At 41.6% G+C, this 25,052-nt stretch overlaps 1 protein-coding gene and 2 pseudogenes across 1 annotated transcript; all 3 read left to right on the forward strand.

The window, feature by feature from the left end:
• The first annotated feature begins 13,040 nt into the window (after nt 1–13,040).
• On the forward strand, nt 13,041–17,029 carry LOC148342424 (uncharacterized). The gene is made up of 2 exons (XM_088288809.1): nt 13,041–13,212; nt 14,936–17,029. Exons 1-2 carry the CDS (start codon nt 13,089–13,091, stop codon nt 16,696–16,698), a joined length of 1,887 nt encoding a protein of 628 aa, XP_088144935.1. The 5' UTR covers nt 13,041–13,088; the 3' UTR covers nt 16,699–17,029.
• Nucleotides 17,030–18,177: 1,148 nt separating this feature from the next.
• LOC148342425 (uncharacterized) lies at nt 18,178–19,451 on the forward strand (annotated as a pseudogene).
• Nucleotides 19,452–20,645: 1,194 nt separating this feature from the next.
• LOC148342426 (uncharacterized) lies at nt 20,646–23,843 on the forward strand (annotated as a pseudogene).
• The last annotated feature ends 1,209 nt before the right edge of the window (nt 23,844–25,052 follow it).

Here is a 25,052-nt window from a genome sequence, read left to right on the forward strand (position 1 = left end):
CTAAAAGAATTAAAGGGGCCCTGGAATCAGAGTGGCTATTTATTGCATGATTTACGTTTGTTTTTGTTTTTTTTTACCCAAAATGACATTTATCCTGCTCGTACATTCCGACATTCCCCTTTTTTTAAATAAAATTTCTGTTTCTAAATCAAATTTAAAACAAAATTATGTTTGAAGAGACAAAATCCCTACACATAAGCATTAAGCAACAACACTTTCACTCTGACTTTTATGTTGACATATTTGAATAATGACTGTATATTTTAAAGTTATCCAATATGTATTCAAATTTGACTAAGATACACCAAAATATTTTAAGAGTTCACTGAATTATTTTGGAACTGCAATGATGCTTAACAGCCATAGGGTGTCAGTAATGAGTAACAAAGTAACACAACACCTCCCATTGTTATGTCATCAGTCATTTGCAAAAATTACCAGGAACTATGAGTTGTGGGGGTGATGCAAACCACCTGGGCCACAGGAACTTTATTACCAGGAACTAAATGTTCCTGGGCTTGTTGGTAGAAAAGGGGGTTGTGACGTTCTCCCCTTTTAAGCCCATAGTAAGCCAAAAATGCAGATGCATTCCTTGCAGCATGCGCTTTTTCACTGATGAGATCCGTGCAACCTTGGATGGATGCATTCAATGTATTTTAAATGTTTGGATGAGGTGAAACTATGCACATGTGCACAAAACAGTGCAGAGCCACCGGAGGTTCATTGACCGAGCCAGTAAAAATTTCATAAATAAGACCAATACGTACTTGATTTAAAAAAAAACGTAATCATTTGTGTTTTATTCACGAACATTGATCAACCTCCATTGATCTTATTGCCGCAGTGTGCACAGTTTTTAGAGTCAGGTTGAATCATTCCATAAGGAATTGCTTGAACTAGATATGTCAGAGAGGTTGTCAAAAACGAGACAAGCCTGCACAAATGAATAACCCAGCCAAGATTGTCTTTGTCACTTGCAAGGAGCAGTCCGCCAAAGAGAAAAGCTTTCCCGCTCCTGTGCGACGTTTTATTGAAGCACAGCAAAGCAATTTGAAGATGCAAACTCATAAAGAATGGAAAAAGATGAACACTTTGACTTTATCACACCCGTCCACACTCTTCCTGTTGTTCAAACGGTTTCAGCTTACAAGACATGTTTGGGTCACACTTCTGTTAAATGCGAGCTAAACGGTTTCCTGTCAAACACGGTTCAAGACGTGCATCGGTTTTTGTGCCTTCCTGCTAAACTGCCAGCATAGACACAACTCTGTTACCACTGAACTCACGTTTTCCTGTTTAAGAAGTCCATGTTTTTGTGACCTTCTATTAACCCGTAAGCATAGTTTTGAAACATGATGACATGACAAACTTAATTTCTTTCACAATAATATAAAAACATTTGCAGATATAGCAAAAACAAATTGTAGAAGCTGTGGAACAGAGCACAACATCAGTCAGACCCCGGGTCCACAAGCCCTCTGGCAGAGACGCAAACAGAGCTTTCGCTTCAGAGTGACCCATTCACTGTCTACCATACTGTCGAGAAATTCGGAAAATGTTTCATAACAGAGGAATTCGGATTGGGTGCTGAAACACCACACCCTGCTAGTGACATGGAGTATTCTGAAATTAACTCTGCCAAAAGTCTTCACCAATGGGCCTAAATCTTTAGTATGATGATGCGCACCGATAGTTAATGTGATTTGTGGCTCAGCAAACAGAGACAATTCCTACCGTTTCCTCTGCTCTGGGGCAAGGCACACATGCGAGGCAGCACCGGTAGACATCACAAATACATAATCCTAATGCAAGATGCACTTCTGACCCTCGAAATTGGGTGAATGCATCCTGACAAACCAAATCATCAGAACTCAGTGTTCAATGCAAAGGACCAATTGGTGGTTTGAATGGGTGGAGGCGGCTTCACCGGGCAAACCAGAGCAGGAACAAGACGTACCAGCAGCGGGAGGATGGAGACCCTGGTCTCAGAGCTGCCCAGTCTACTGGAACGGAGGACAACATATGCTTCCCCCGGCGGATGTGCACAGTCAAATTCAGTCCCTTCTTGAAATTCAGTCCCACTCGAATTCCAGTGTTTGTTTCACAGGTGCGGGTTCGGTCCATGGCAGTGACTCGGCCAATCTCAAGAGTCCTACAAGCGTAACAGTGTTGTTGCTCACTGGGATATGCAGAAGGAACTTGCAAAGCGTGGAATATCTTGTTCCACCATCTAAAACTGTTGTCCATCAATCGTCACCGGAATGCCAAGACTTGCCGGTCCTTGAATGCTGAGGCTCCGTGGGCACCCCTATCGTGGAATGTGGTCCCAATCGGGTTGAGGCGTCAACTGTGCGTTTGGAAGCCATAGAAGCATTGTCGGAGGAGGGGGTAGCGATGGCGCCCCCGTGCTAGTGGAGCTCTTTGTGACTGGCGTGGCGCTGGACCACAGGATGGCACATTTCAGGAAGTGGCTCGGTTTGGACCGCTCATCACCCAGTGACCCAACACCCCACAGCAAGAGCACGTCCCACTCACAACCCATGTCTATAACCACCCCTACTTCTGTTATGTGACCTTGTTGACTGGCCGGTGCGGACAACAAGTCTGCTGTGGCGCTGCGTCACTAGAACCTGGCCAAGGAGCAGCGGAAACGGAAAGAGCAGACGCAATGGGAGCTGCATGCGTCGGCTGCTGCATGAGCTGCTTCCGCCCCGTTTTATTTAATTTTTTCCCCCCCATATTCTTTTTTCCTTTCCCGGTGAATTAGCACTCTTGGCCCTCTGAACCCGCGAGTGTAACAATTCGTTTTCTACATCCAATACAATATTTTCTTTCATCGATGCAAAAACGGGGGTTCTACTCATACTGATTCGCAGTTTCTCATTGACGGACTGTTCTGCATGATGTCAGTAACTGGGAGGCGCACGCCCTCGAGGACGGCCACCCGACACAGCTGAGTGGTGGTGACACTATTGGATGGGTCACTGGCGGAAGCTTCAATCCATTCGCGTCTCGCCCCGTCTCCCAGAGAGCTCACGAACTTAATCCCTCATCATATTTTACAAATGCCAATGCCAATTGGTTTTGTCTTCTGTTTATGATTCATATTCAATCCCCATGAACACGTCAATTATAATTTAGCTATTTTTTAACTAACTAATATAACCCCGTTTTCCTCAACCCATGAGTCAGTATTCTTTGAAGTGGATTATCCGCAGACTAAAAAATTCTAATTTAATTTAAATCAATTTACTGTATCTCAAAAGTCCGCTCATAACATGATAATTCATCATATTACTGTCATTTCCATCTCAAAATGTCGTTCCATTAATTGAATTACCGTAGTACATCGGTCGCAAAACTGAAGTATGGAACATTAGATGGGGTTTTTTTTGTTTTGCATGACCTTTAACCTTGCATGTTCTGTTTCAACAAAATTGTATCTCTTATCAGTTTCCCTGTTTCATGAGTTCCTGCCGAGCCAAAAAGGAGGGGTTCAGAGAGGAATTTCACCCTCAGGGGCAATCCCAAACTTTTGTTTCCAGGACATTGTAACACTCTGGGCTGGTTTATTGTTCTTCTTATTGCAATTTTACTGCATTCAGTCTTCCTCGAGACTGAATACGTTCTAGTGTTTGCCAAATAGTTAATCCTAGTTTCTCACTTTAGCTTTTCACAGTCAAGATATGAACTTTTTCAACTGCACAATCACTTCATTGAGGTCTAATTATCAATTGTTTACCGTAGTCAGACTTTTGCCGTCAAAGAGACCTGTTCCTTAACCATATGTTCACGTTTTCATCACTCAGGGCTTTTCCGTGTTGACAAATCACATTCCACGGAACATAAATTCATCCTTTTATGATCTTGGATTTCTCTATTTAAATCACCGCTTCTTGCAATGAAGATTAATTTCACCCCAATTATTATGTAGCCAATTAACTTTCTCATTCTAATTTTGCTTTAGTTATTATGCAAATATTTTAACATTTTTTATGCTGCATCTTTCAATGCACACTAGGACGCACACGCGTTAGTTGAACTGATAAAACTGAATATTAATGCAATCACATATGGCTTTTAGAAGGGGCATTTCTTTCTACAAAGGAGGGACTGGCACTGGTTTATAACTATCCTATGCAAAAAACAATTATGAAAACAAAATACTGCACCTATCTCCCCCCTTTGACACATGCCCCACATGTGTCAACACAAATAACAATAAAAACAAACGAAGCAGCAACCCCCCTAATTAGGCCGAACTTCCACGTACTTTCATCTCATCTCTTCACAAACCCCTGCGTACATCCTGTGCCAATACGGGGCGGACCGCAGCCAGGTTTTTGATTTTTGCGTGGCCTTGACCAGAACACGAGTAATCACAGGGTACGTATCTGAACAGCGGAGTCGAACCGGCCCAGACTTAATGCATTATTCTTGCTACGTAGCAGCGAAACCGTCGGGCCCTCCACACAACGGTACGCCTCGATCCTTACTGTGTTCCATGCCACAAAGTGCCCAATACGATACGTGGAAGCGCGCTTCTCTTCATTATTTCTATTTTCAGCTCATAGTTTTCCTGCTAAAATTTACACCCTGGCCAGGGTCTGTGCTCAAACTGAGCTTATTCACGACTATGTTGTCTATAGCTATAGTTTTAAACTTCTTATTTCTCATCTCTTTAACCACTAGACCTTTCTTTTCTTTATCTTCTGCACATTTCTCTCGCACTAGTCCCCATTTACTTAGTTCCTATCATCATTTTTTTTCATTTATTTATTTATTTTTTTATACTTTTTCTAATGTTCTTTTATAGTGCAGTTACTTTGACATCTTTTAATGTCTTAATCATTTATAGAGGCCTCTTGTTTAAACAATAATTGAAACTAACACAGGGACATTTTCCATGACCAATCAGCCAGCAGACCCACACGCACAAGCTCTCTTTAACGACCCCAAAAGCCCCGACCGCTTGGACACAGGCGCACAACACCCATTGTGAGTAAAAGCATCTCACCTAAAGTTCAGCCGGCCGGCTGTTGAACGCCTGCGCCCCAGCACCCTGAGACCCTCAATGGAGCAAGAATCCTGTTTGTGACGCCAAAAATGTGGTATATTTTGTTGTTGATGTGTGGGTCTGGCTCTGCTTCCCTCCGGACAGGTCGCGGAGCATGACAGAATTGGTGATGGAAAAAAATTCTCTGACACAGCCATTTTGGTTCGAAAGAGATTTTATTCTCGTCACATGTTGATGTCAAAAGAAGTCTCCCCAAAATGCAAAAAGGGAAAGGTGTCCCCTCTCTCCGGCCTTCCCTTCTTATAGGGAATGGCCACACCGGACATGAATATTGAAGGTATTGTATTACGGTTGCTGGCATTATTTTAAACACTTCCGGGACAGAAGGTCAATTATTTAATTTAGCAGGTTCATATTTACTGAATATGTTAAACATTGATTAAACAAAAAGCATTTATCAAATGAATGTAGAAGTACAGTGCATCGATAAGATTGACTGGGATTGTAGTCATGGTGTTTACTGATGCATTCATATGCTACATTTATACGACTTAGTTTAAATGTAAGACCTCAAAATTGCACACATAGTATTTTCATGACCCACACTCTCATTCAGAACAAACAGATTCAGTCTGCTCAGGTCAAACTGATGACAAACCAGATAGCACTTCATGGACAAATACAACAAAACACATTCTCCACATAGGCCATGGAAGATACAAACATATCAAGTTGGGCCGGGGAGGACGTCACCGGGACGCTATCAAGAACACCAAAAATACATAATTTGATCTGTGAAAACATACACCACACAATCTGTACACTGACGAGATGACAGGGGAATGTGAGCAGGAGAGACGGAGAGATTGCCGCCTGCCTGAGAAGGTCAGCCTTGGACGTGGAACGTGGACCGGGCCGGGGGAAGAAGAAAGGACGACCGATTCAACCTACATGACCCTTGACATAGAAAACCTCCAAGAAAATGTGAGGCTGGGCTGAGATCAGCGCGACATTTTTCGATTGTACTCGTCTGAGTACAGTTTCTCCTCAGATTAAGAAAAAGCCGCCCAGATATCTGTATTTGTACTATTTCCTGAACTCCAGAAATCGAAGAAACTAAAATATCGGAACTCTAATCAGTTGTTGTTGAGTGTTTATTTGACCCTTTTCTTCTTGAGTACAAAAAACAAACACGCATTGGAGTAAGTTTGGCTTTGAAGATTCATTTACTAAATGTTTTTCATTTTCTCATTTTTGGCTCAACTCCAACAGTGGATTTAAATATATATATACAGTGAACCCCCGCTACTTCGCGGTTCACCTTTCGCGGGTTCAGTGCTTCGCGGGTCTAAAAAATATTCGGGGGCATTGTAGTTTCGCCGAGAGGCACAAGGGGGCGCTGAAGCGGTTAGACGGCCGGCGTGCGCCAAAGAGGAGAGTGGACGAAGAAAAGAGTGGACGAAGAAGAGCAGGTTCCCCCGGACACGATTGGTGGCGACGGACACGATCGGGGGCGACGTTTCGGACCGTACCCGAGCTGCGGCCGGCGTGCGTGGCAGTTAAGCCGAAGAGAAACAACTTCCGCCCGGGCACTCGCGCGGCGACATTTTGCTTCGTTCGGGACCGTGCGTGAGCTCCGAAGGAGACCGGCCGGCGTGTGTGGTAGTTAAGCCGAAGAGAAACAACTTCCGCCCGGGCACCGGCGGAGGGCGAGGCTGTCAGTTATGAATGAATAAATGAATAAATAAATAAATGAAGAATGCCACCTTTCATTTCACTGTCATGCCGCGTGTGTTTTTGTTTTTTCAGCTGTGTGGGCGTTCCTCCAGCGATCGTCTCGCGCCATGCCGTCAGCTGCTGTGAGACGCGCTGATTACACTGACTATATTGTGATTATAATAAATATCTTTGTATCACCACCTTTTTTCCCGGGTCTGCGTTTGGAGAGTCCTGTTCAATCCTCCAGTTCTGCTGGAGGATCATAACATTCACAGGGCACAACGGACGGCGCAGGTAAAAGTCGAAGTAATTAAATAAATACAAAAAGAAGTAATTGAATAAATACAAAAATAATGGCTGGGGAATAAAAAAATAATAAGTTTTAATTATAATTTGTTTTTTTGTTATAACATGAATTTCACTCTCTCTCTCTACCAGTATATATATATATATATATATATATATATATATATAATTTTTTTAAGCATTTTTGAAGGTGTGCCGCTACTTTGCACACATATACATATATATATATATATATATATATATATATATATATACATACGGTGTTTTTTTGTTTTTTTTTTAAGGTGCGACGCTACTTCGCGGATTTTCAGTTTTCGCGGGTGGTCTCGGTCCCCATTAACCGCGATAACCGGGGGTTCACTGTACACTACATCTGTCAGCATAATTTTGAAACCTGACATGACAAACTTAATTTCTTTCACAACGTATAAAAACCGGAATATGTAAAATGTTAAATAATCAGTTCAAATTTTAAACTGGGAAAAAAACACGGAGTTTCCCCCCCACTTATGGTTATTCTTTGGCATTTATTTTCTGCACTGATTTCATTTGGCATAAACAAATGTTCAGCAAACCGGCAAGTAAAAGGCAATATTTAAAAATAAAACGGCAATAACCTTGAACGATTTCCCCAAACAACTTAATGTTGTGATGCATATTTCTCACGATAGAAAGTCGTTCTTTACAAAGCAGATGAGAGTAAAACGTGTACAAACCTGCTTTGAGTGGCACAACACGAGGCTGCTTGCAAACTTCGTCCAGCAGTTGAAGATGTTGCTCGTTCTCTTCTTTTATTCCACAAAGTTCCTCTTTGTACTTGGGTGTCGTTCTTTCACACATTTTCAAACGCCAATCTCAACAAATCCGCACTTGGTCTTTGCTTGGCGATAACTCGTGAGCTTCTCTTTGTTCGACGAGACGAAGGAAAGATGGCGTCGTTTTTTTCCTTCGAGAAAATGGTAGCGCTGAATGGATCCCCTGCTTGAAAACGGCAGTCTGTTCGGCACGAAAGCGGAAGAACAGGACACACCCCTGCTGTGATATGATTGGCTGCTGGCTATGTGGAGCACTGTCACCAACTCACCGACAGATGTCACCATTTGCGATGCAAATCATTGTTATCTTCTTCTAAACATTGGAAAAACGTAAGATTTAAACCGTATGCACATGAACAAACATTTTAGTTCCCAAATATGAACTTGAGAGATGTATTGAATTTTACTTTTGTTGCTGGTTTTGTTTTCACATCTGACACCATGTTGTTGGTTGGATAATATCAAATGTATTTCCCTATTATTAACAGTTGACATAATAAAGTGATACTTTATGTCAACATATTTGCCTTTTTACAGGGTTTTTCCCCAGATTGCGATATGGTTGCGAATTTTAAATTAAAATATGTCACTGTTTTATTACTTAACTGTTATTGTGTTCGAAAATGATTTCGGTATTTCTTTAAGTACTTTAATATTTCATTATTTGTTTTAGTATTCATTAAACTACAATAATTTACTATTAATTTCAAGATTCATTGAACTGTTTTAGGAATAATTTAGTATTCAATGTTTAATTGTTACAGAATTTACTTTTTAAATTTTTTTTCACCATTTTATTTATCTCTTGGAAAATTATTTAACAAGCACCAACACAAGATTTTTAAAGATAAAGATAAAGATGTCCTTCAATAGTCCCACAATGGGTAAATTTGAGGTGTTACAGCAGCATAGGTACAGATCACACAGAGGCGGTGGCGTAATGTAGCCGTTAATGTATAACATTAGCAGCAGACATTCAGAAAAAGCATGCAAATATATACTGTATGTACGTAAATGTGGGACTAATAAACACAATCTTGGCTGCCAGGTTGGCCGAGTGGTCTAAGGCGCCGCGTTCAGACCCAGATTCCCGAGGAGGCCGGGGTTCAAAACTCGAATTTCCACATTGTGGGACTAATAAAGGGATTCTTAAATACACAAATCCCCCTCAATATACACACTTACCTCTGTTTTAATATACATTTTATATAATATTTTAATTCGGTCGATGAAAAAATTAACAAAATAACTAAAATAACGCCACATTGGCGAGTCCGTTCTTACGTCACTTCCGCCTTTGCCCGGAGAAGCCGCTGCTGCTCCAGCAGTGGGACGTTTCCGTTTCTCCTCCCGAACTTGCAACAATGCTGTGGTTCACTCGGGCTGCGAGATTGAATGAATATAATGTCTGCATATACTAGCAGTGCTTCTCAATTATTTCAAGCCCGCCCCTACCAAGAAGAAAAAGATTCGCGCCACCCCACCACCATTTTTTTCTGTCTTTGTATGTTGATCTTAGATTGTCAATAAAATATCCATTAACTAAGCTAAATTAATAATAAATATAATTTTGAGAATTATTATTGTGAGGATCTCGAAACTCAGTACTCTGTTGTGCAAATATTGATGAGAGGACAAATATTTGTCATGTTATTGTTGGAGTTGGGTCACCGTGGAAATGAGAAGTAGTTAATAAATCCACTTTTAAAAGCCAAACTTCCTCCAATGCGTGTTCGTTTTTTGTACTCAAGAAGAAAAGGGTCGAATAAAGACTCTGTCATGCACGGTCGGGCTCAAACAGGGGTCCATGTGGCGTCTCGACCACAAGTCGGATGTGGATGCAAAACGCTTGACATGTCTCCGCTCCCGTCCCGATGTTGTCCATATCGGGAAGTACGGTTTGCAACAAATATTTTCGTACCTCTTGTCGACTACTTTTATGAGGCGTTTAAATCTTGTGCGCTCCACTGTCGCTCGAGGAGCTACATCTTTAGCAATGTGCTAGGCCAGTGTTTTTCAACCTTTTTTGAGCCAAGGCACATTTTTTTCATTGAAAAAATCCCGCGGCACACTACCAGCTGAAAATGTGAAAAAAAGTGTTTTTTAACATTGAAAAATGACCTATTAAAAGTCTTGAATATGAATCAAATCAACAAAGAATAAAGTATCGTAAAATCTTTCACATTATTCTCAGTGTGAAACCTGTGCCTGTTTGGATGAACACAGAGCTGATATATTGGCAGGAATCAAAGTATTAATTCCTTTTTTTGATTTAGCCACAAGTTCAGCGACGTGGTAGCTAGCTTTAAGGGCTCTCTCGCTTACCTTTGCGGTTTTTCTCATGAAAGTTGCTTGTTTCTCCGTGTGTTCACTCAGGCGAACAAAATACGCCACATTTTTGTTTTGAAGTAAAGGGCGTTTCGTTTGGAGATGGCGTTTAAGCGTGCTTGGGACCAGAGCGCCGTTGGAGAGCTTTTCACCACATACCAAGCACAACGGAGTCGGTGTCGTTGCATCTCCGGTAAAAGTAAATCCAGATGAAAGATAGCTTTCGCTGTATTGCCTCACGGCAGAAACTTTGCAGGTCGCCTTTGCTTTTTTTTTTATTTACCTCCACTCATACTAGGGCCTTCATCTAGGTCTGGGTTTTGTCCAGGGTCCAGTTCAGAGTCAGCATTTTTTTCTCTTCAAAAACATATCCATTACTTTCACCGTCGTTCTGTTATCCACTTTTTTTATTCTGCTATCCACTTCTCGCTTGTCTCCAAGCACAAGGCAATTCACTACCTGCTGCCGCCACCTACTGGTTTGGAAGAGTACTACATTTTACTACTTAACTCTGCAGGCGCTAGACCGCAAAGGTACACAAATTGAATAATTTCCCACGGCACACCTGACAATATCTCACGGCACACTGGTGTGCCGCGGCACAGTGGTTGAAAAACACCGTACTAGGCTATCGCGTCCACCTCTTAGACGTTCTCTCGTATGGTGTCGCCTCCGTTATGGGCTGTTGTCACTTGTCCAACCTTGCTTCTCACTTTGAACTTTTAGCACAAGCTCCAAGTCAACAGCATGGTTGTGTTGTGGGTGGTGAAAAAGAAAAGGTTGGACGCGCTGTTTCAGGTGCTTACGACGCACTTTGTAGTTCGTGTTCTTTTGCTCAAACATCGTCTTTTTGGAACCCAAAACATTTCTTAACGACAGAAGTCGGAATTTCTTTTCGGGACAAGCAAGACAGGAACAATTTCAACGAACATTACGTCGTCTTCAGCCGTGTCAGCTGCTTCTAGATTTGAATCGACAGCTACGACCGCGTCGTCAGTTTTCTTTCTTGTTCAGCTGGGTGGAGTCACGTGACTACAGCCGCTCAAGCCGTCTTACAGGGGCATGAACATAGCTGCAGACTAAAATGACTTCTTTTTTTTTTTAAACACCGAATTAACCGACATGGGCAAAATGATTTTATTAAATTTCGATCACGGTAAATTTTCGGTTTATTGCCCAGCCCTACGAGAATAGCAGCGATCCTTGAAGCTTAAAAAAAGACAAAAAAAAAAAACCTGAAGGAACTGACTCTTTGTGGTAAGATGTAAATGTGTTTTAGAAAATATGATATATTGAATTTTCAAAGCTTTTTTATTGACATTAAGCCAATGTGATCAGTGCCAGAAGAACCATTGTGTCTGAGTGATGATGATTTTTTTTTGTGTGTGTTTACATCGAACATGTAAATGAAATTAATTACCTTTGCCTGGAACAACATTTGTTAACATTATGCTTTTCAGTCGTCTTTTTAATCGTATTTAATGGAAAAGGTGTGAGAAGAAACTGTTCTTATGAAATCGGTATCTTCCACAATCATCAATAAAATGACTTGTTCCACTTGCTCAACTGGCCTTCATTACGCTGTGTGAAAAGGTGAAAAACTGATCGAGAAGTTGAACGATAAAAAGAACAAGAAAGACAAACGCAAGTAGTTTCAGTTTCTCTCAAAGGTTTTGGAATGTCAGGAGTTGGCAACTTGATGGCGACTGGAGTCATCACGGAGGAGATGATCCACATCACGCAGTTTGTTGCTGCTGCTGTCTTAATTGAACCCCGCAGGCCACCCGCCAGCGTCCCTGAATTTCACCGTCGGATCGTCAGCTATCCCACGTCTGACCCCAGATTGTTGTGGAATTTTCAGCAGTTAGGGAAGATCAATGAGATAGTCTGGAAAATAAATTGTTTTTTGGGTCAGTCTGCAGAGTAATCTCAGTGGGAGAAGTGCGTGGGAAGATACTGATGCACACAGGAAGATGAAGATTTATTTGACAGTGGAATCTTAAAACAAAAAGATACTTTTTCTGCGTTGAGCCTACTTATCAGTCAAGGTCGTGTTGTTTTGGCTTCACAAAGAATCCTCGAGTACAAGAAGCGAAAGGCACTTCCTTCAAAAGCAGGTGGCCACAATAAATAACAAAAACCTTACTTGCAAAATAATTGTCCATAATATTAAAATTGAACAAAGTAGTGACACAAATATTGAAAAAGTAAATAATGTCACGATTAAACATTGAATACTAAATTATTACTAAAACAGTTCAATGAATCTTGAAATAAATAATGAATCACCGTAGTTGAATGAATACTGAAACGAATGATGAAATATTTAAGTTAGTTGTTATAAACACTGAAATCATTTTTTAAGACTAACATTTAGAGAATAAAACAGTGATGTATTTTAATTTAAAATTCACAACCACGTCGCTGGCGAAAAACCCTGTAAAAAGGCAAACATGTTGACATAAAGTATCACTTTATCATGTCAACTGTTAGAGAAATAGAGAAATACATTTGGAATACTATCCAACCAACAACATGGTGTCAGATGTGAAAAGAAAACCAGCAACAAAAGTAAAATTCAATACATCTCTCAAGTTCATATTTGGGAACTAAAATGTTTGTTCATGTGCATCTTAGGTTTTTCTCTATGTTTAGAAGAAGATAACAATGCTTTACATCGCAAATGGCGACATCTGTCGGTGGGTCGGTGAGAGTGCTCCACACAGCCAGCAGCCAATCATATCACAGCGGGGTGTGTCCTGTTCTTCCGCTTTGGTGACGACCATTTTCTCGAAGGGAAAAAAACGACGCCATCTTTCATTCGTCTCGTCGAACAAAGAGAAGCTCACGAGTTATCTCCAAGCAGAGATCAAGTGCCTATTTGTTGGAATCATCATTTGAAAATGTGTGCTAGAACGACACCCAAGTACAAAGAGGAATTTTGTGGAATAAAAGAAGAGAACGAGCAACATCTTCAACTGCTTGACGAAGTTTGCAAGCAGCCTCGTGTTGTGCTACACAAAGCAGGTTTGTACACGTCTTACTCTCATTTGCTTTGTAAATAACGACTTTCTATCGTTAAAAATATGCATCACAACATTAAGTTGTTTGGGGAAATGCGTTCAAGGTTATTGCCGTTTTATCTTTTAATATTGGGGGGCTAGCAGAGAGAGGGTGCACAGAGCTGAAGGAAGCAGGACGGCTGTAAAAATGAACAACAATGCCTGCTTTTTCCCTGGTGTCAGTCACCTTTATCTGGTGCAGTAAGCTATTTCAGTCAGCAGCTAATTAAGCTCTCCCAAAGGCCTCAGGGCATTTCAACCTGACACCTCATGTTTCAAAACTATGCTTACAGGTTAATAAAAGGTCACAAAAACATGGACCTCTTAAACAGGAAAACGTGAGTTCAGTGGTAACAGAGTTGTGTCTATGCTGGCAGTTTAGCCGGAAGCCACAAAAACAGATGCACGTCTTGAACCGTGTTTGACAGGAAACCGTTTTTGCTCGCATTGAACAGAAGTGTGACCCAAACATGTCTTGTAAGCTGAAACCGTTCGAACAACAGGAAGCGTGTGGACGGGTGTGATGAAGTCAAAGTGTTCATGTTTTTCCATTATTTATGAGTTTGCATCTTCAAATTGCTTTGCTGTGCTTCAATAAAACGTCGCACAGGAGCGGGAAAGCTTTTCTCTTTGGCGGACTGCTCCTTGCAAGTCAAGTCAAGTCAATTTTATTTGTATAGCCCTTAATCACAGACAGTCTCAAAGGGCTTTACATAGCCACAATCGACATCCCCGATCTTAACCCCCAGGACAAAGACAATCTTGGCTGAGTGATTCACTTGTACAGGCTTGTCTCGTTTTTGACAAAAACTCTGACAGATCTTGTTCAAGCAATTCCTTACGGAAGGAATTCTGCCTGACTCTAAAAAATGTGCACACTGCGGCGAAAACGTCTATGGCGGGTAATCAATTTTAGTGGATAAAACACAAAATATTCAGTTTTTTTTTTAAAAATCAAGTACATATTGGTCTTATTTATGAACTTTGTACTGGCTTGGTCGTGTGAGAGTCAATGAACCTCGGGTGGCCCTGCACAGTTTTGTGCACGTGCGTAGTTTCACCTCATCCAAACATTTAAAATACATTGAATGCATCCATCCAGGGTTGCACGGATCTCATCAGTGAACAAGCGCATGCTGCAAGGAATGCATCTGCATCTTTGTCTTACTATGGTCTCAAAAAGGCTGAACGTCACAACCCCCTTTTCTACCTACAAGTCCAGGAACATTTAGTTCTGTCTCTTAATGCAAAAAGAAATACTTTTATTTTACTTGAAGGATTTCTATTCTATCCATGACATTATGTTGCGATGGCCCCCAGTGGTCTGCATCAATATGTTAGGGTCCCACAACAGGTGTTCCATCAGACGCACACAATAGCCTGTGTGTGCTAACTTCAGCTCGCTTCCAGAAACTTCTGTGACTATGTCAGGAATGAAATCGGGCATCGGCCGCAACGTGCTTCCTTTTTAAATGCTCGTTTATCACAGTTGTGCTGCTCGGAAAGGGAGGTTTACATCGTAGGACGTAATTTTGTGAAATGTCCCCATGGTCCGGTCCAAATCGGGGTCGCACGCATTAATCCGTGTGCAGCAGGCTCAAGTCAAGTTAGCACTGTAGAAAATAGGACAAAGTCGCCGCATGAGCTTTGACTTGACCAAACCAAATTTGTCTTTCTGTGTCCTGCAGACGTCAGTGAATATGATCTCTGTTCTGTGAAAGAGAAGCCAGACTGGACTCACATCAAAAAGGAGGAGGAAGAAGAGGAGATCAACAAGTCACCAGTGAACGTTGTCCCTATAAAGACTGAAGATGAAAACAAGGACAACAGAGGGGCGAAGCCTACAAGCAGCAGTTCAAGTCGTCACGTGACAACAGAAGATGACGAAGACCACTGGGCGCCATCACAAGCACATAATGAGGACACATTATCAGACGCTCATGATGATAATGATACGAATGATGATGATGCTGATGATGGGCAAGCCAAAGGTGAAAGGGCATGTCACACTGACAGTTGGGTATGTACTCACTGTGGGAAATCATTAACTTCAAAATTCTCTTTAAAACAGCACATAAGAACACATAGTGGAGAAAAACCTTTTTCCTGCTCAATTTGTGGCAAAAGCTTTTCTGTAAAGTCACATTTAACAAGCCACACAAGAACACACAGTGGTGAAAAACCTTTTTCCTGCTCAGTTTGTGGCATGAGTTTTGTTCATAAGTCAAATGTAAAAAGGCACACAAGAACACACACTGGAGAAAACCCTTTTTCCTGCTCAGTTTGTGGCAAGAGTTTCTCTCAAAGGTCTAATTTAATAATTCACACAAGAACACACAGTGGTGAAAAACCTTTTTCCTGCTTAGTTTGTGGCATGAGTTTTGTTAATCAGTCAAATGTAAAAAGGCACACAAGAACACACACTGGAGAAAACCCTTTTTCCTTCTCAGTTTGTGACAAGCGTTTCTCTCGAAAGTCAATTTTAACATGTCACACAAAAGCACACATTGGTGAAACACCTTTTGCTTGCTCGGTTTGTGGAAAATTCTTCTCTGAGAAGTCTCAGGTAACAAGACACACAAGAACTCACAGTGGAGAAAAGCCTTTTTCCTGCTCAGTTTGTGGCAAGAGTTTCTCTCAAAAGTCAAATTTAACAAAACATAGAAGAACACACACTGGAGAAAAACCTTTTTCCTGCTCAGTTTGTGGCAAAAGCTTTTCTGTAAAGTCAACTTTAAAATATCACACAAGAACGCACAGTGGAGAAAAGCCTTTTTCCTGCTCAGTTTGTGGCAAGAGTTTCTCTCAAAAGTCAAATTTAACAAAACATAGAAGAACTCACTCTGGAGAAAAACTTTTTTTCTGCTCAGTTTGTGGCAAAAGCTTTTCTGTAAAGTCAACTTTAACATATCACACAAGAACGCACAGTGGAGAAAAGCCTTTTTCCTGCTTAGTTTGTGGCAAGAGTTTCTCTCAAAAGTCAAATTTAACAAAACATAGAAGAACACACTCTGGAGAAAAGCCTTTTTCCTGCTCAGTTTGTGGCAAAAGCTTCCTCCGTAAGTCAACGTTAACAATCCACACAAGAACACACAGTGGTGAAAAACCTTTTTCCTGCTCAGTTTGTGGCAAGAGTTTCTCTCTCAAGTCACAATTAACAGCGCACTCAAGAACACACCGTGGTGAAAAACCTTTTTCCTGCTCAGTTTGTGGTGAAAGCTTTTCTATAAAGTCAAGTTTAACAAGCCACACAAGAAAGCACGCTGTAGTAAAACCCTTTTCCTGCTCAGTTTGTGGCAAGAGTTTCTCTCAAAATTCACAGTTAACAAGCCACACAAGAACGCACAGTGGAGACAAGCCATTCAGTTGCAGCGTTTGCGCTAAAAAATTCTTCACTAAACGTAGTGCTGAGAGACACGATTGTGCTGGTGAGAAAAGCAGCGATCCTTGAAGATTAAAAAAATGAAAGAACCGACTCTTTGTGGTAAGATGTAAATGTGATTTTGAATAAAATGTCAATTTAATTTTGCAAACCTCTTTTATTGACACTAAGCCAATGTGATCAGTGTCAGAAGAAGCAATGTGTCTGAGTGATGATGATTTGTTTTGGTGTTTACATCAAACATTATGAATATGATTGCCTTTGCCTGGAACAACATTTTTTAACATTATGCTTTTCAGTTGTCTTTTTAATCGTACTTAATGGAAAAGGTGTGAGAAGAAATGGTGCTTATGAAATCGTTGCCTTCCACAATCATCAATAAAATCACTTGTTCCACTTGCTCAACTGGCCTTCATTATGCTGTGTAAAAAGGTGAAAAACTGAACGAGAAGTTGAACTATAAAAAGAACCAGACAGAGAAACGCAAATCGTCTCAGTTTCTCTCAACGGCAGTTAAGTTGAATACGTTTTTCAAGTTCGTATTTGGGAACTGTCAGAGAAGTTTCTGCAAAACAACCGGACAAGCCTTCTGACTGTACAACTGAATCAACCAGCCAAGATTGTCTTTGTCACTTGTGAGGAGCGGTCCGCCAAACCTCTCAGTGAGAAGGCCGAGAGAAAAGTTTTCCCACTCCTGTGCGGCGTTTTATTGTAGCACAGCAAAGTGTGACCCACGAAATATGTGGTCACAGTTTGGTTCATTTGGGATGGTTGATGTGAAGGGAAATCCATTTTCCAGGTTGATTTGAAACATGTGCGTGTTTCGACAGCAGAGGGCAGTAAAGGAACAGCACAGTACCAGCGATGTGATTGTATCTTCACAACAAGCTGCAGTAAAGTGGCGTTGTGTCGTAGTTTCTATGAGTTCGCGATTCTACGGAGCCCCTTAGGGGACACGGAAGAGAAAAAAAAAACTTTGCGTTCCCTCGCAAAATCTTTGCGTTCCCTCGCAAAGTTTGCGGGAATGCAAAGTTGTTTAGTTTTTTCTTCGAGTGAATGTTTTTTTTTTTAATGCGCGTTTATGTACTTCCGGGTCATCTTCCGTGTAAACAAACGCAGCAAAGATGGCGTGTGTTCACCCATGGGCGAGTTTAATTGAATTTTACTTTGAAATTGGCTTGAAATACAAAGAAATAAAATCAGTTCTGGATATTAAGCACGGTTTTCAAATAAGTGAAAGACATCTGAAGCGAGTGCTAAACAAAAAAGGATTATTTCGTCGTAAAACGTTCACTGACTTGTACGGAGCCCCTTAGGGGACACGGAAGAGAGAAAAAAAACTTTGCGTTCCCTGCAAAGATTGCGTTCCCTCGCAAAGTTTGCGTTCCCTGGCAGACTTTGCGAGGGAACGCAAAGTTGTTTAGTTTTTTCTTAGAGTGAATGTTTTTTTTTTTTTTTTAATGCGCGTTTATGTACTTCCGGGTCAGTTTGCCTACCCTTGCCTTGAATGCGCGACTGTTCAAGAGACGACAGTACGTTGGAGGCGGCACTAATCATGGAGGAGGGCTTGGAACGTTTCTTGCGGTCAAGAGATGTCCCTCACGGTGACATTATGCGCATGAAAAGCGACAAGCAACATACAATTCACTCTAACATAATTCCTTAATAATAGCAATATGGGTCCCTACTGTTAACTTTCTGTTTTGCATAATACTAGCGTGCAAACTGTTTACCTCTTGAGTGGCAAGAAAAGCATAAATTTGATTGACTATTATTTTAGTAACTATTTTTTAGTAACATAGAGGTAAAAATACAGTGTGAACTTAACTGGGGGAGGGGTGAAGCCAGCATTTCTATCTAGTCTAGCTGCACTGTTAATGCTCTTATAGTATTGAAGATATTTAACACAAATTAAAAACTACGTTACAAAAATAGTAAATGTACTGCCACTTCCAGATGTTTAATATTGAATACATTTAATTATGACTGCTGTGTGCCATTACTCATGTGAATATATACAAAATACGTTATTAAGTAAGTAAACATTGCAAGTATTTATTCTCATATTTCATATTTGCAGGTTGACATGGCAGTAATTTCGCTTTTGACTGACGAGCAATTGGGCAAATATATCACTTCCTACGGTGATCGAGTAGCTGTCCTTTGCTTTTGTCGACAGAAAATGCCCAGTGCTGATAATGAAACTCTCATACAGACATTAAGGGACAAAATAAGATCAAGGAAAAAAGGTGTACTGAGTGGAACTCCAGGTGTGCTCCAAAACCACGACAGGGGAATGGCAAGAGAAAAAAAAATTTCTGCGGAAACGAGTTGCAGGAAGATTGACATAGGATGGCTCCATTTTTATGGCAATGAATACCATCAAGTTAGGACAACCAATGGTGGAGGAACAAGGCATGCCATTATGGAAAAAACAGCAACTGTTGCTCAGATTTTGGAATTGGGAAAAGAGTTATTTTTCCCAGATGGAAGCTCAACCAAAGGATCAGTTGGTGACTTTACTTTTGAGGTATGTGACTTTAAAAGAAATCAGATTACTTTAGATGAAACGGTTGGCAGACTCTATGAAAAAAAACAAACTGAAGCTGCTGAGATTTTACATTTGCACAAAAGAAGTTCCTTCCACATGTCAAGTGGATGAACACAGTGAAGATACTTTATCTGTCACCAACATGAAGGGAGGACTTTCACAGTTGAATGAAGATGGATCTCACCTTGACGGAGGTGATCTGTATAGAAATGTACTGGATCACGGACACTCATCTGACAGTGACGTAGGCGAACAGGTTTGTGCCAGTTGATGCATTATTTGTTATGCTCGATTTAAGTAAAACAGAAGTGAAGTCTTTTTGCTACTCAAAAAAACAAAAACATGTGTGCCAACAATGAACATGTTTGCTAAAAAATGCATCACAAAGACTGAGGGAAAATTCACAGCTATTTAATACTATTTCTAAAGTGTTTTATCCTAATCTGTAGTGTTTGCCCAGCATTTAATCAGAATAAAGTGCTTACCATTAGATGATTTTAAATTGTTGCAGACAATTGTTTTAGAGTTCACTGTATTTGTTGCAGAGTTTGCAATTACAAGCAAGGTGTGGCGGTTCGGTGAACCGAGTGGAGTGAAAACAGGACCCAAAAGCAAGCGTGGAGAGGAGAGGAGGTTTTATTGGTATGATAGGAGGGGAAGCAGCGAGATCGGGAGCCGGGGAAGGGTGGCTGGTGGACGAGCGACGCGACAGGGCAGACGAGCCTGCAGCAGCGGGAGAAGGCGGGCCGGTGACGGCGCAGCGGGAGCGGTGAGCGGGAGGCAGACAGGCGCTGTGGCGGGAGGAGCGCGGGCGAGGAGATCGGCGAGGCGGGGAAGATGCCGGCGAGGAGGCGGAAGCGGTGAACGGCAGGCAGGCAGCGTAGGGGCGGCCAAGGTGCAGGCGGCGGTCAGGAACTCGACGGTAGGCAGCAGAGGAGCGGGCTCGGACGGGCGCTGGGCGGCTGGAGGGAGAACGAGGACATTCAGAGGTTAACGACGAACGCATGTCACGGCAACCAGGCGAGAGCAAGGTGAACGACGACATGAGCCAGGTGCCACGGTTGGTCACGGGATAATCCGGCGTCTGGCTCCTGGCAGCGCTGAGCTTTAACCCTGCGGTGATTGCTGTTGATGAGCTGCAGGTGCGCAGGAGCCGACGCCCTCTCAAGCCGGAGGCGTGCCTGGCTGGAAACTGCCGGAGACCTGAAAACAACAATAACCTCGCCAGGCCCCACAAACCCGAACCCCCACACAAGGTTAAACAAACAACGACGACTTTCTGAGAGTGGGATAGCAGAAGAGGCAGGAAAATCCCAACCATCTTCTTCAACCTCAACAGCAAATAATGAAACAAACATTGGCCAGGGGAAGGAGTCAGACATCAACACAAACGGACAGGATGCAGTTTGGATTAATCTCCCAAATTCTAAAGACTTCCCCTGATGCTTGCTTTGAAATTATGGACATGACCAGAGCAGTTCCGAATGGATTCTCACAAACAGAGATGGAGTACAGCTCCCCCGACACTTTTGAAGAAGCAGATACAGTTGAATGGGATCCACAGGACAGCCTTGGGAGAATATATCAAGATGAGTCTGTAGTAATTGTTGGGGTAAGGTAGAAATACTAATGCAGGTTTTAAATCATTTGAAAGAGTGGATTAATCTGCTAATTAAAGTCTGTACATTTCATACTGTCATACTTTTCTTTTTCTGAAATATATTGAGATTTTGGGGGCGTTATAAAAATATGTAAAATTCCATTTTAGAAAGACTCAGTATACAGTAAATAACAGCGTAATAAATTGTTTGACAAGGCCATTAACTTGAGGTTTAACGAATAATACGTTTGTCATTTAATACATTGTGTTCAATTAATTCTTCAGAGTTCTGGGATGTAGGTGGGACCGAACAGGCTTCACAACCTCCTCTCCCTCCTGCTGCTAATGACCTGCCTTCGCAAGTTGGACAGTCCACTCAACAAGAGGTGACTGCACAGGTAGGCTCCATTGCAAGTTACCCCAAACACACTCTCTAAACTACTGACTTATTTTACACAACTGTTAAGTAATATAATATCGTATTTTGTCATTTAATGGTCCTACAGTTTACATTTACAGTTTCAGGGATTGAGGGGAACATTATCATGGAGAAGCAGCATTCAGTTTTTGTGCGACGTCACATATATAAAACATACTTCCAGAGAATTGCAAGAATGCTTAAGGTGTGAATTTCTTGAAAACAAAAATATAATTTCGGAAATGTTTGTTGTTAAATAATCTGAAGCAACACTTTAATTTGAATCCTTAACATAAATTTTAAATTGACTATTTATAGTAGTTCTGTTGGTTTTTGGGAGGTAGGGGCCAGGTCAGAGGTACAACCATTCGATTCCCACTCCATCCAATCATGTGTCCTCCACAGCCACTCACATTAATGTATGGCTTGGTGTGAATGTTTGGTGGTGGTCGGGAGGGGTCGTAGGCGCACACTCGCAGCTACGCTTCTGTCAACCTGCCCAGGGCAGTTGTGGCAAATACGTAGTTTAACACCACCATCGTGTGAATGCATGAGTGCATGAATAATGTATTCATTGTGAGCACTTTGAGTGTCTGGTAATTGTCCAGAAAAGCGCTATATAAATATGATGCATTATTATTATTGTTAGGTTTTTACTTGCATTATAGGACACATAGGATCAGGCATTATTTTGATACTCACACAATTATCGTCAAAGTTCATTTCACATTTCACCTTTGCTTTGTTGACTAAACAGTATTTTTGTTGTTTGAATGTTTATTCTTTCAGGACAGTGGACCAAATCAAACGCAAGACGTGCTCTCAATTTCAAGCAGTCTCCTGTCCCCGACAACCTCACCTGACAACCATAGCGATCCAAGGACTACATGGCATGCATCGATTTGTAGGATAAAGATTGTTGATGATCTTTTGTCAGTGTTTATGGACAGTAGTATAATGGAATTCAATTTAAAGATTAAGTTTGTAAATGAAAAAGCTATTGATGATGCTGGCGTGTCAAGGGAAGGTTACACTGCATTCTGGGAAAAATTTCTTGAACAGTGTGAGGGGGAAACAGAGCGGGTTCCAAGGCTGAGGCCAGATTTTTGTGAGGCTGAATGGCAAGCGGTTGGCCGGATCTGGGTGAAAGGGTTATTAGACCATGGTGTCATGCCAGTGAGGCTATCAAAAGCTTTCATGTTAGCCTGCATCCATGGCATTGACTCAGTTGATGTAGACATCCTTACATCATCATTCCTTAACTACCTTCCTCCCATTGAGAGATCAGCAGTTGAGAAGGGCCTCCAAGGGCACAATAGAGGAAAGTGATGAAGAGGACTTGCTTGATGTATTTACAAGAATGGGTTCCCATTTCCTCCCACCAAAGACTAGCTTACAGCCTGCCATTCAAACAATGGCTCATAAAGCCCTTCTACAAGAGCCCAAGTTTATACTTGATTGTTTCGCCACAATAATGATACCTGTGCATCACAAATTACCAGATAAGCGAAGTGTGTTGTCCCTGTATGACTCCAAGAAGGCCACAGGCAAAAAAGTGTTGCAACTGCTTAAAACAACAAAGATGGTGATGTCTCAAGGAGAGCAAGCAACCTTTAACTATCTCCAACGTTATGTAAAAAATGCTGATCAAACCAAAGCTGAAAAAATCCTGCGTTTCTGGACTGGTTCCTCTGTCATCTGTGTTGACAACATTCTGGTATGCTTCAATAGTGAAAGTGGACTGAACAGAAGGCCTGTTGCCCATACCTGTGGAGCCACACTTGAAGTACCATGCACATACAGCTCTTACCCTGAATTCCGCACAGAGTTTGACAACATTCTGTCCAGTAACTACTTAGAAATGGACATTCTTTAAATCTGACACCATGCAGAGAGTAGGCTTTTCTGTTTGTACATTAATACACTGCCATAGTTTCCACATTTTCTGCTCCACTTATTTTTATGATGGTTCCATGTTAGATGGAGCACTATCTTATTTTTGTGTGAGAAGCGGGGTTCATCGTGGATTGTTCACCAGACCAGGACCAGGAATGTGGGAGAAAGTTGGAGCACATGGAGAAAACCCACATGGTGCCAAATGCCACGCAGAAGGCTGAAGACTGGATTTGAGCATGCAACTTTTTAGGTGGATGTGATAACTTCTCATCCTGTGCTGCAGTTATATACATTTGATTTGATTAATTTAGCTTTGAAAAAGGCATGTTGTACGAGTGATCATCACGTTCCACAATTTTGAGGTCCTTTTGTGTGTGAAGTTGGCTTGTTCTTCCGATGATTGCATGGCTGTTCTACAGGTACTCCGGCTTCCCTCCAAATTCCCAAAAGTTCCCTAATTAAGGTCCGTTGAAGTTTCTAAATAATAATTAAAAATAATAATTGGGGAAAAAAGATGTCCCAAGACTCACAACACTTTTTTTAAGACCCAGAGTTGCCCATCAAGGGTCGAATGGTTAATTGCTGTTGATATGTAGTGTTCATACATTCTAAATTGTTAAAAAAATATTTGCTCTGTTACGAGAGTTTTTCCAGTTGCCATTCCATTTGCATCCAAAGGCTGTTCGTGAACAGATATCCTAACGTTGCCTTTCTGTCAGGTAAATTGATGTTTGTAAGAATTTGTGATTGCTAATAAAATTTGTTCTATTTCAGTGTAACATATTGCATTTTTTAAACACATGACACCACCTGCTGACCAAAGCAAGGAGTGACAATTATGTCATCATCTTTAACAGGCAAGTTTCTAAAATCTCAATTAGGATAATACAATACTACTTTATTTAAATAGCGCATTCCACAACAGCTGTCTGCAGAAATATTATTTAACATGCAGTTAGGTTCAGAAATTGTGGCTGAAGTCAGTGACCAAGACAGAAAGTGTATGTCATATTTTAATTTGAATGTAAAAGAAAATATGGATACCATACTCGCATGATTGGTGAAAGGAAGGAAAAATAGTTTCACCAACAATGAATCTTTATGGCCAATGAAAACGTAATGCTTGTGAATTACAGAATTGCGGTGATGGCCTCTTTGAGGTACAAATACATGTTCACAGCCTGATATGGATCTCTTGGTAGAGTCATATCAGACTGGGCCATTAACACAGCACACAATACAAATGCATCCGGATCACAAGGCATGGTCTTACGAAAAACACACTGGTTTTTGCACAGTTGAACTTTGTCAGGTATCGCTCGCCGGTCGGCGAGGAGGAGGTGGACCCAGAAAGCGAGGAAGCAGGGGAAAGGGTAACTTAAAGGGAATTTATTAACTGAATCAAACAACGAGGACAAACAACGTGGCGTGGACAAACTAAACGTGACTAAATAGAACGAAAGAAGACAAGTGACGAGGATCGTGACAAAACACAAGGGACCGTGGGCATGAGCATGGGGCAAGAGCATGGAGCAGGAGCGGGGGCATGAACGAGGGCATGAGCGAGGGCATGAGCGAGGGCATGAGCGAGGGCATGAGCGAGGGCATGAGCGTGGGCATGAGCGAGAAGGAGGGTGGTCGTGAAGTCCATAAAATGGCGTAGCAGGAGAAATGTTCCGACGCAGAGCTGTCGGCCAGGGGTGGATAAATAGTCCGGTAATTAGGGGGAGCAGATTGACAACTGCATAATGAATGTTAGCTGCTAAAATCGAGCTACCCAGGAAGCTTGGGTGAAAACCGTCTGGTTGGTAAAAGGAAGGACGGTTCCAAAATAGGTTAAAATTGTCAATAAAAGCAAAACCGAAATGTCCGCAAGTGCGTATGAACCATGTGTTCAGGCTTAAAAGACGACTGAAGCGCTCGCTGCCGGGGGATAGCGGCGATAAAGTGCCACTTGC

The sequence above is a fragment of the Idiotropiscis lumnitzeri genome, chromosome 2 (assembly GCF_059441095.1).
Source record: "Idiotropiscis lumnitzeri isolate Australia: NSW breed Sydney's pygmy pipehorse chromosome 2, RoL_Ilum_1.0, whole genome shotgun sequence".
Classification (NCBI taxonomy): Eukaryota; Metazoa; Chordata; class Actinopteri; order Syngnathiformes; family Syngnathidae; genus Idiotropiscis; species Idiotropiscis lumnitzeri.